This window comes from Terrapene carolina, unplaced genomic scaffold, assembly GCF_002925995.2.
Source record: "Terrapene carolina triunguis isolate 2854851 unplaced genomic scaffold, T_m_triunguis-2.0 Scaffold31549, whole genome shotgun sequence".
NCBI lineage: Eukaryota > Metazoa > Chordata > Testudines > Emydidae > Terrapene > Terrapene triunguis.
In genome coordinates this window covers 207510-219282 of record NW_020695900.1, presented here as the reverse complement: position 1 = coordinate 219282, position 11773 = coordinate 207510, and the positions used below count along the sequence as shown (strand labels likewise).

Here is an 11773-nt window from a genome sequence, read left to right as displayed (position 1 = left end):
AATCCCCAAAAGCCGGACATGTCCGGGAAAATCCGGACGTATGGTAACCCTATCCAACTTCAGTCCCGGGTGGCGGGGCTCAGAGACATGGGCTTCAGCCCCATGCAGTGGTGGAGCTCACTGCCCTGGGCCCCAGTGAGTCTAATGTTAGCCCTGCTTGGAGGCCCCCCTGAAACTTGGTTGAGACCCTCTAGGGGGCCCCAGAACCCTGGTTGAGAACTACTGAGCTAGAGAACTCACATCCTAGATGCACTAGGAATAAGATGTGTAATACACCCTGACCAATGGGTCACCTATTGTCATGACTGGGGCTTGAGCCCTCATGTCTAGTAGTCAGAGCAGTAGTTTGACCTGGAGCCAGGAGCCCAAGAGCAGGTCCATCACAACTGGCAGGGGAATCCACCTCGTTGCACAAACACTTCCTTGAACTCCTCCTTCACTTTGATGCTACCAAGCCATGGTCTAGTCCCCACAACACCTCTCGTCTATGCACATTAATACACCACTGGCATAGAGGGCCAGTTTATACACCATTTTGTCCATGGTAAACATCATTTATTTATTTACATTGAAAACCTGGAATGGTAAGAGTACAAACAGAAGCAAAAAAACAAAACAATTTGTTGTCCCTTTGACCTGAGCAGTTCACTGGTACGTGTGGTCTTGTGGGGCTAGGAGAACGAATTGATGATACAAGTCCTCTTCCACTGAGGCTATAGCCACACTACAGAGCTTACAGCAGCGAGGCTCTATTGATACAGCTGCACCACTGTAGACTTCTAGTGCAGATGCTGTAAGCTGACGGACTTAATTACTCCAGCCCCCATAAGTGGCAGTACCTATGTCATTGGGAGAAGCTATCCCACTGACTTAGTGCTGTCAACATCGGAGCTTAGGTTGGTGTAACTTATGTCGCTCAGAGGGGTGACTTTTTAACACCCCCTAGAGCAGAGGTGGCCAACCTGTGGCTCTGGAGCCACATGGGGCTCTTCAGAAGTTAATATGCGGCTCCTTGTATAGCACTGACTCCAGGGCTGGAGCTACAGGCACCAACTTTCCAATGTGACAGGGGGTGCTCATTGCTCAACCCCTGGCTCTGCCACAGGCCCTGCCCCCACTCCACCCCTTCCCGCCCCCTCCCCTGAGCCTGCCGTGCCCTCACTCCTCCCCCCCTTCCCCCAGAGCTTCCTGCATGCCACGAAACAGCTGACCAGGAGATGCAGAGAGGGAGGGGGGAGGCGCTGATCGGCGGGGCTGCCGGTGGGCAGGAGGTGCTGGGAGCAGGGAGCTGACAGGGGGCTGCTGATGTATTACTGTGGCTCTTTGGCAATGTACATTGGTAAATTCTGGCTCCTTCTCAGGCTCACCACCCCTGCCCTAGAGACATAAGTGGTAGTGTAGAAAGAGAGCGCTTGGCAGCCCCACTGACTGTAACAGGGTCTGTGATTCTCTTTGACCTAAAGACTCATTTAATGGCATCTATTACCACAAGCGTTCTCAAACTCGGGGTCGGGACCCTTCAGGCAGTCACGAGGTTAATACATGGTGGGGTCGTGAGCTGCCAGCCTCCACCCCACCCTTGCTTTGCATCCAGCCTTTATAATGGTGCTAAATATATTAAAAAGTGTTTTTAAATTTATAAGGGAGGGTCACACTCTGAGGCTTGCTGTGTGAAAGGGGTCACCCGTACAAAAGTCTGAAAACCACTGCTTAGAACCGTTCAGCAGAACTATATGTACATACTATGTTTTGAACAATGTAAAAACCACAAAAGACTGAAATCATTGACCATAAGAACAGCTGAACAGCAGCCCAACATTAAAAAAAGAACTTAAGTGCTTCATTTTCAGAGCTGCAGGAAACACGTAGTAACTACAGACCAGGGTTCTCAAACACGTGGTCCCCCCTCCCCCCGCCTGCTCCTCTGCCTACCTCCAGGCCAGGGGTGGGCAAACTACAGCCCATGGGCCGGATCCCTGAAGTGGCCAGCACCACATCCCTGCAGCCCCCCCACCCCCCGCCCTTAGCCCCCCTCCCCCACCTTGCACCCCTCCTGCAGCCCAACCCCCTGCCCGGAGCCCCCCCTGCACCCCGCACCCCTCCTACACCCCAACCCCCTGCCGCACCCCACACCCCTCCTGCAGCCCAACCCCATGCTCGGAGCCCCCTGCCGCACCCCGCACCCCTGCTGAATCCCTCACCCCTCCTGCACCCCACACCCCAACTCCCTGCCCGGAGCCCCCTGCCGCACCCCACACCCCTCCTGCACCCCCTGGGGGCAGGGAGGGGTTGGGGACTTCAGGGAAGGGGCAGGGCCTCATGGAAGGGGTGGAGTGGGGGCGGGGCCAGCGAGGGGGGTGTCAGTGATGCGGCCCTCGGGCCAATGCACTAGTCCTCATTTGGCCCTCGTGATCATTTGAGTTTGAGACCCCTGCTATAGATCATGGGCAGCCAAGCTTACTGACCACCTAAGCCACATGAAACAAAAAACAAAACCTTCCTTCTTGGTACCCCAAGAAGCGACAAAATCAAAACGGCACAGGGTAATAGTTCTTAAGAAATCTTTCTCTTCGCAAATTCATCAGGTTTGCTACAGATCCAGTTCCTCTTTGTGTCGCACGTTGAACTGCGGGCAGTGATTCCATATATATAGGCACATTCTCCTCCTCCTCCTATTTGAAACCTGCAAAAAAGTAAGAGCAATGAAGCTACAATCAGTCAGGGGTCAGACCTGTCCTTCTCATCTCAGAGGACTCTTGAGAGAATGAAATTGACCCCTGTGTATGAGGCCATTACACATAGAGTGTGAATAATGGATTTTTCAGTTCACTGGCAATTCCAAAAAAAATAAAAAAAATTGTTCTATGTTGACCTGAAAATGACATTTTTTAAAAATTTTGGAGAATCAAAAAGTTTAAACATTTTGACCCCAAACGATTTCGTTTGGCAAAACTGAAACACTTGATTTTTACGATTTTAAAATATTTTGTTTTTTTAATATTAAAGGCAGTTCCAAAATAAAAAAAAGTTATTTCAAATGGTAAATCAAAATATTTTGATTTTTTTCAGGATTTTCTCTGTTTCAGTTAAAAAAAAAAAAAAAAAAAAAAATCTAGTGAAGCCAACATGATTCACAAAACATTTCAGTGTGGCTGAATCTGCTATTCGGAAAAAATTTCACTTAGCAGTAATTACAAGGCCTATGAACCATAAGTCTTTTCTGCTACCTCCCTGACAACGGAATTTCTCCCCTGCTATTAACATCTCTCCTGTTAGTTCTACCCTGTGGAGTCAGCACAGAATTTGAGTCCAAGTCCTAGTGAAAATATTGAATTGTTATGCAAGCAGACTAAGAACCGGTGATTATTTCCAGTGGGTCTGTCTGTATTCAGCCTTTTGTGTGGAACTTCAATTCCACATATGGGCAGTGTGAATGGACCGGCCCTCTGCTCCCAGAGCCCTGATTGGCTGGCAGGAAACCCTGCCTTACTTCCAGCTCTTCTCCTATTGGAGAAGGGACTGCACAGGCTGCAAAACAGGGCATGTGTTGCTGCCGGGATACAGCAAGATGAGAGGTAGAGGACAGATTCTATTTATCAGGCTCAGGTCCTTATCTACACCCCAACCATAGTAGCAGAGCACCGTACAATCTTTAATGTATTTATCCTCACTGCTCCCCTGCTTTTATCCCAATTTTTTCAGATGGGACACAGGAAGGCTAACAGACTTGATCAAGGTTATATAGGAAGTCTGTGACAGAGTAAAGAATTAAGCCCAGGTCTCCTAGTGTCAGGTCAGTGCTGTAACCATCAGGCCATCCTTCCTGCTAAAGGAGCAGCTCTGGTCTCTGTGAGCCTGCACGGCCTTTGAGAATCAGCCAGAGCCCAAAGGGAAGGAAATACTCCGATTGGTGAATGAAGGACTGATGCTGGAGGGGCAGTTGGACTGTGCATTTGTCAATGAAGGTGCTGGAATGATTTCTGGGTGAACTGCCTCCCCAAGGACTGTAGGAGGGGTCTCCATCCATCCCACAGCCAGGGGTAGGTGTTTAGAACCAACCAACAGACAGGGGAGCCCCCACCACAGCTGCCTGTGACCCAAGAGAGTAAATAGAAAGGAACTCACAAGTCGCTGAATGCTGAGCCATTTGTCCACTTCCAGGGCTGGCCCGGTTCCTTTCTGACACCGATCCAGGGATCAAGGTTGCCCTTATGTCGCATCAAGAAATCCTTTTGAAGAATGCAAAGGTGAAATAGACATTACAAACCAAACCTCTATGGACTCACCTCTCAGATCCTAGATCCGAAGGCCAAAAGGGACCATCAGATGATCTAGCCTGACCTCCTGCACAACAAGGACAAGGAGAAGTGACTCCAGTGAGGAGTGACCCAGTTACTCCTGTAACCAGCCCATAACTTCTGGTTGAGCTAGAGTGTGTCATTCAGAAAGTCATCCACGCTTGACTTAAAGACTGCAAGTGACGGAGAATCCATGACCTCCCTCCGGAAGCTGCTCCCATGGGTAATTAACCACTGACAAAACGTTGTGCCTTACTTCCAGGTTGAATTTATCTCGTTTCAACATCTCTGGATCTCCCTCTTCCTTTGCCTGCTAGACTGTTCTAGTATCGGATATTCTCTCCCTGTATAGATAAGGCCAACACCGAGTCCCATATTCCCCCTGTGCCTCAGTCCAACATCTGTAAAATGGGGATAATAATCTTCTCTTTGTCTGTCTTGAATATTTAGAGTGTAAAATCATCTACACAGTGAAAGACGTTCCTGTGTGTCTATGCAGCACCCAGCACAATGGGGCCCTGATCTCAGCTGGGGCAGGGACTGTCTCTCGCTGTGTGTCTGTGCAGCGCCCAGCACAACAGGGCCCTGATCTCAATTGAGGCTCACTGTTACAATGCAAATACAGATATTTTGTGTTTTGCATTCAGCAATGGCTTCGCTCGGTTTTGGGAGGTAGCAGCTGCCTCACTTCGGGGGGTGCTATTCTTTTTCTCCTGGGCTGAGCTAACTTTACTCTGTACATACAATCATCTCTATTTTTTTTTTTTTTATAATTTCATCACCTTTTCCTGCAGGGTGTCAAGCCAAGCCAAGGAGGCACCGTGGGAAGAGCAGGAATGTTGGCTGAAGGTCCAGTCTGCTTCATCGTCAGAGAAAAGGTAACATTTTCCTTGGTACCCAATCCAGTGTTCAGGGCAGCAGGCGGCAGGACTGTCGGGAGGAGTCACACTGGCCTTTGACACTGAAAAGTAAAAAAGGGTAAGAGCATCTCTTTCTTCCACCCCACCTCAGACACAGTTTTCAGAAAATCTGGTGGCTGCTGCAAGGGTCTAGAAGCATCAGCAATAAAACAGGATGAGATTTACAGAGAGAAATGATCCCCAAACTAAAGTTAAGCTCCTACTCTAAAATGAGGTTGATAGAACCCCCCAGTCTGTAAAGCAAAAATGCCCATCTAGCAGATTTATTCACAGATACAAGCTCTGGGTGTTATCTTTAGGGCAGGGATGTGGAACAGCTTTCCCATTTAGGGTAGGACTCTCAAAACTTCTAAGTGCTGGGCTAACGCTGCTCCCATGGAAGTGAACAGTAATCTCCCCCTCCCCCCGGCAACCTGCCTGGCATAGTCAAATTCTGTAACGATAATAAAAATACCTAATCTCAAAGTGCATTACAGAAGAGGTCAGTATCATTATCCCCATTTTACAGATGGGGAAACTGAGGCACAGCTGTAAGCGGTGACTTGACCAAGATCACCCAGTGGCAGAGCTAGGAATAGAACCCAGGGCTTGAGACCCATTCCAGTGCTCTATCTACTAGACAACACTGCCTCCCTGTAGCCACTCAGCTTTCACCTTTTTAAAAACATCACATTCTAGTCTTCATGGTAGCAAAGAGAGTCGTCCAAATGTGACCCAAGCCACTCCATGCTGCAACATCTGCTTGAGTTTAGAGAGATCCTGAGCCAATTGCTCTGAGAGGTGTGAATTGCCCTCCACGTCAATTAATCTCATTGCATCTGAAAAAGTGGGTTTTTTACCCACGAAAGCTTATGCCCAAATGAATCTGTTAGGGTATGTCTACACTACAGGATTAATCCGAATTTAGATAATTCGAATTTGGGAAACAGGTTGTATAAATTCGATTGTGCGCGGCCACACTAAGCACCTTAATTCGGTTTTTAACCACATTAATTCGGTGGTGTGCGGCCACACTACCCCATTAACTTAAACACAGTAATTCGGTGGTGTGCGGCCACACTAACCCTAATTCGAATTAACAAAATCGATTTAGGCGCTACTCCGCTCGTCGAGGTGGAGTACAGAAATCGATTTTAAGTGCCCTTTAATTCGAATTAACTGGCTCTGTAGTGTGGACGGGTGAAGGGTTAATTCGGATTAACGCAGCTAAATCCGAATTAAAGTCCTAGTGTAGGCCAGGCCTCAGTCTTTAAGGTGCCACCGGACGCCGCGTTGTTTTTGTGAATACAGACTAACACGGCTACCCCTCTGATACGTCTCATTACAGTGTTCACTTTAAACCCTCAGGATGACATGTTAAATACCAGCATTAAATAGTTAATTGTCATTTCAGCAGACAGGATATGAGAGATGTGGGAGTGAAACTCCTGGAGCGTTTGATTAGAGAACAGCCGCAAGGAAGGGAATGCAGAGGGAAGAAAGGAGCACAGAAATAACAGGGAAGGGGAAGCGAAATAAAGAAAAGAGGATGGGAGAGAAAAAGCAACAAAGAGCAGGAATAGCAGGGTTCCAGAGAAAAGCAAGTTCCCCCACTCAGTGATGCTGAATGTGACAGTAAGTGACTGACTTAGCAATACATCATGACAATAATCAAGAGCTTAGTTAGTACAAAAGGCCAGATTCCACCTCAATCTCTGTTCAGACCTACCACTGGCATCATTGGGAGACCAGCTGTAGACCATAATTAAAAATGGAATTTGGCTCTCTTCTGCCAATGCGTTTGATACCCTTGCTTTAAGATGCATGCAGTGCATAAAATCAACCAGCAGGCGTCACTGATGCTTTGCTGTAAACATAAGAACAGGAGTACTTGTGGCACCTAAACATAAGATGCAAGAGGAGGACTTCATAGAGGCAAGGCAGATGGGATCAGACCAGAAGTCTATATATTGCACTAACTGTGCATGTTTAACCCTTTGAGGTTCTGTTCTGGCTGGACTGGCAATAGAAGGAGCAGGAGGCCCCGCAGCAAGGCTGTGGCATTGTAACTGCAGGCAGCTGATGTGCGTGAAACCAGAGAGGACAGGACATGTCATTAGGACAGTTCTAGGTCGGAATGGAACACACAGAGCTGGGTTACACACTCACCTGACCAAGCAATCACTGCGGGAAGGATAACTGCAAGTAGAACTGCAGCTACGACAGCAGCTAGGATTTTCCATGCACCACTTCTCCTCACCTTGGAGTCAAACCAATGACCTATAAAAGAAGAAGCCATCAATACTCACTGAGCTGCTCTAGAGGTGAGGAAGGGTCACTGGGGATAGGAACATAAAAACTGTCAGACTGGATCAGACCATTGGGTCCATCTCGCCTGGTGTCCTGTCTCTGACCACGGCCAACACCAGATGCTTCAGAGGAAAGGGCAAGAACCCGCGGTAGGAGATCAGAGACAACGTGCCCCCAGGGACAATTCCCTCCTGAACCCATTATTTAGAGGCTGCATTTAGCCCTGAAGCAGAAAAGATGGACAAACCAGCCTAGTAAAGTTAAGACACCACCACCATGAAGCTTGAGAAGTCAACCTGCTTTGAAACTGGGACAGTCTCCCGTCTCCCCTCGCAGAGGCAGAGTTCTGACCATTCCCCACCCACTTCGACCTTCTGTAGAACATCACTGTGGGCTCAGGAGTCTTTAACCCACTCTGGATTTTCATGAGTGCTACTGTCAGGGATGACCCTCCTCCCAGATCTTCAGGGGTGGATCTGGGACGGGAAGGTTGCAGAGCCTATAAGAGGAGTGTGGTCCAATGTCAGAGGAGATGGGGCTCTGGGAGAGAGATTTTCAACGTCTGGATAATTCAGATTACTGGGCTGGAATTTTCAAAAGCACCTGGGAGTTAGGAGCACAAATCCCTTTTGAAAATCTCACCCTTAAATGTGTGGATGCTTGTTAGAGCAGAACTCTGAGCTAATAGACGTTCTCCCATCCCTTGTGACGCTGAGAGACCCCTTGTGATCAGTGGCAGCAGCTGCAATAGTGAGTGACTTTGGAAAGCACACAATGGATGCTGCCTGAGGGACAGAGTCCCCACAGCAGCCCCCACTTCCTCAAGCTCCACTTCCCCCTTACCTCGGGGCCTCCTTCCTTGTGCCTGATATGGTGTGTACAGCTCAGTCTCTCCAACGGCACAACTTCTCACAGCTCCTGATATGCACCCACCTGACTAACTGGGAGGCTTTTAACTAGTTTCAGCCAGCCCTGATTGGCTTCAGGTGTCCCAATCAACCTAGCATCCTCCCTGGCTTCTGGAAAGCTCTCAATTGGCCCCAGGTGTCTTAATTGACCTGGAGCAGCTGCCATTTAATTACCCTGGTAGCAGTGATTTGTTTAACCTGGGGCTAATATAGCTATCTCCCACTACTTTTCTATAGGCATCTGGCCTTGCCCCGTCACAGTATGTATATTGATTTTTCAACCAACACTCTCACTCTTTTTTTTTTTTAAATAAATTCTTAGTTTAGTTAATAAGAATTGGCTATAAGTGTGTATTTTGGGTAAGATCTACGTTGCAATTGGACCTGGGCATGTGGCTGATCCTTTGAGATCGGAAGAACCTTTTCTTTTATATGAAATAAGATTTTCAGTAACCATCATATATTGACAAGTGTACCTAAATGGAGGCCTGAGGCTGGGCACTTTAAGGGAACTGCGTTATTTGGACTTCTGAGTAACCAATGAGGCGATACAGAAGCTGTTTTGGGCTGGCTTGATAAATCGAAATATTGGAATATCCACCAGCATTTGGGGTTTGTCCGCCCCATTCTGTTTGCAGTTCACCCTAATTGAGTGACCTCAGGTGGCTCCCACAGGGCACGGGTGTCACAAGAGGATAACAGCCTACAACTGCTAAACGCTAACAAAATTATTGCTGTAGCCAACGTAGTTGGTATCTACACAGTAGTGCTAAAGGTGCCAGGTTCTAACCCTTTCTGGCAACTCATCTCGGGTGTGTTGTTACACTGAGGGCAGGTCTCCATTTAAAACGCTGCACTGGTACAGCTGTGCCACAGTAGCAATTTAGTGAAGATGCTACTATGCGGATGGAAGAGCTTCTCCCATTGGCATAGTTAATCCAGTTCCGGGAGTGGCGGTAGCTATGTTGACGGGAGAAGCTCCTGTCTACACTGGCGGTTAGGTCGGTATAACTGAGTGACGTAGCTATACCAAATAAGACTGTAGTGCAAATCTGGCCTCACAGTCAGAAGATGACACCATGCAGGAGACACAGCTTTGACACATTAGCTAGCCAAAGGGGGTCAGAGTAAGACTGGAGAAGAGAGAATGAGGGTATGTCTATACTACCAGCCAGATCGGCAGGCAGCAATCTATCCAGCGGGGGTCAATTTATCATGTCTAGTCTAGATGCGATAAATCAACCCCCGAGCGCTCTCCCGTCGACTCCTGTACTCCACCAGAGCGAGAGGCGCAGGCAGAGTCGACGGGGGAACGGCAGCAGTTGACTCACCACAGTGAAGACACCATGGCGAGTAGGTCGAAGTACATCGACTTCAGCTACATTATTCACATAGCTGAAGTGGCGTAATTTAGATCGATCCCCCCCCCCCAGTGTAGACCAAGCCTGAGTGTTATAAATATACAGTATAAGCATTTTGCTACTTCACACTAACACCACAGAGTATGCCTGTCTCTGTACTGCTTGGATTACCTATAATATTAATGAAACTTGGCTTTCCTAACAAACACAAAGCAGATAATGAGCCGGCATTTCAACATCAAGCCTTCAGTCCGCAACTCAGGAGTATAAAGTAATGTAACATTCTGGCTACAGGAGTCTTGAGTCACCCTGGTAGCTAGTCAACATGAAGAATATGAGCTCACAATTGCTACCAGCTAATGGAAATAATTATTTAGGTCAAATTATAGAAGCCCATTGTCTTCACTGAAACTGCTCACACAGTCAAAGTTAACTGGGCTTGGAAGGATTCGATTTTTTTAATCGGTAAATGTTGGTAAACATCACTTTCAGTACACACACAAACCAGTGAAAAAATATGTCCATTGAAATAATAATTGAAATCTAAGATAGGCAAAGTAAGAAAAATGCTGCTTGAGAATGTATTTATTAAAGTAAAAATCCAGTGATTCAGACTTCTGAATTGGGCTTGTTGCAAATAGGCTAGTGAATGAATACTAAAAATAGGCATGGTTTATTGATTTAAAGATATTTACTTTGTATACTTTGACAATTTGTGTTTTAACGGTTTATAAAGCTTTAACTTTTAGGCCTCAAATCAGAGGCAATGCATGGGGGGAGGCACGCAGGGTCAGATAGGAGTTCCTTCCAGCCACAGGCAGGAGGAGGGGGGGGAAGGAATGACCTGGTCTGTGTCTTTGCAGAGCTCATCCCTTGTCCCTCCGCAGCTCGAAGCAGCCCCTGTCCCATCCCTTCCTGACTGCACAGTGCAGAAAGACAGCTAACACCTCCAGGTTGCTGCTGGCCACCAACATAACCCAGCCACCTCCTGTTCCCTGGCTGCAGCGTGGGCAGGAAGGGGTTAAGCCCTAAGGACGCACTGTGCACTGACCCCAGGGAACCTGACTGCAGGGGCTTCAGCAGCTATGGAGCCTGGCCGGAGGTGGGGGGATGCCTAGAGGACGGAGCAACCCCTACTCCCTGGGGCCAGGACTAGGGTTGCAGAGTGTCGGGGTTTTGCACCTTCCCATGCGGAGCTGGCTCCCTTGGCCCCTCCCCCCAGGCTGAGGATGGCAGCTCCTGGGTCCTAGTGCCAGTCATCATCGTCTACGTGCACTGGGTCCTGTTTCTGTATCATGGCGAGTGCCCATGGGGGAACAGGGGAAAGAGAAGGGAATGGGGGCGTGGGACAGGGGACAACATGGAGAGGAAAGGGGATGGGATGGGGAAAGGAGCAGGGGAAAGAGAAAGGGATGGGGGGAGTGGGAAAAGGGCAGGTGGGGAGACGAAAGGGGATGGGGGCAGGGAGAGGCGAGGAAGAGGATAGGGTGGGGTTGCCACCAGTCTGGTTTTTGGCATCTGTCTCCAGGTGCCATTTTGGGTTGCGAGGTGTCTGGTTTTTGGCACCTGGCAACCCTAAATGGCACCTGAACCAAAAACCTGGTTACCACCGGGCGGGGGGAGGCACCAGGTCATTAACCCATGCCAGCCCCTGCTCAGCCGGGACCACCTCCTACCTGCAGGCAGGCTCCTTGAGATGATCCAGGAACTGCAGGGGGGGAGAGGGGGGGAGACACCTGGGGTTGGGAAGAGACGAGCAGAGCAAGCAGTGGAGGCAGGGCTTGGGGGGGAGGGAGATTTGGAGAATGGCGTGGAGCCTGGGGGAAGAGACAGAGCAGGGGCGGGGCATTGGGGGTCCAATTACAGTAGAACCTCAAAGATATGAAAGCCAGAGTTATGGACTGACTGGTCGACCAGACACCATGTAAAACTGGAAGTAACCAACCAATCAGGCAGCAGCAGCGACCAAAAAAAAAAAAAAAAAAAAAAAAAAAAAA

General features: G+C 48.6%; 1 protein-coding gene across 1 annotated transcript in view; it reads right to left on the bottom strand.

Annotated features, from left to right (window-relative positions):
- Positions 1–2553: 2553 nt before the first annotated feature.
- LOC112125825 (zinc finger protein RFP-like) overlaps positions 2554–11773 on the bottom strand; it is a 26693-nt gene continuing 17473 nt past the window's right edge. The window contains exons 9-12 of the mRNA XM_024224197.1: positions 7367–7477; positions 5081–5259; positions 4126–4229; positions 2554–2683 (exon numbers count right to left, since the gene is read on the bottom strand). Of these exons, the coding sequence (XP_024079965.1) occupies positions 2554–2683; positions 4126–4229; positions 5081–5259; positions 7367–7477 (524 nt within the window). The remainder of the gene's footprint in view (positions 2684–4125; positions 4230–5080; positions 5260–7366; positions 7478–11773) is intronic.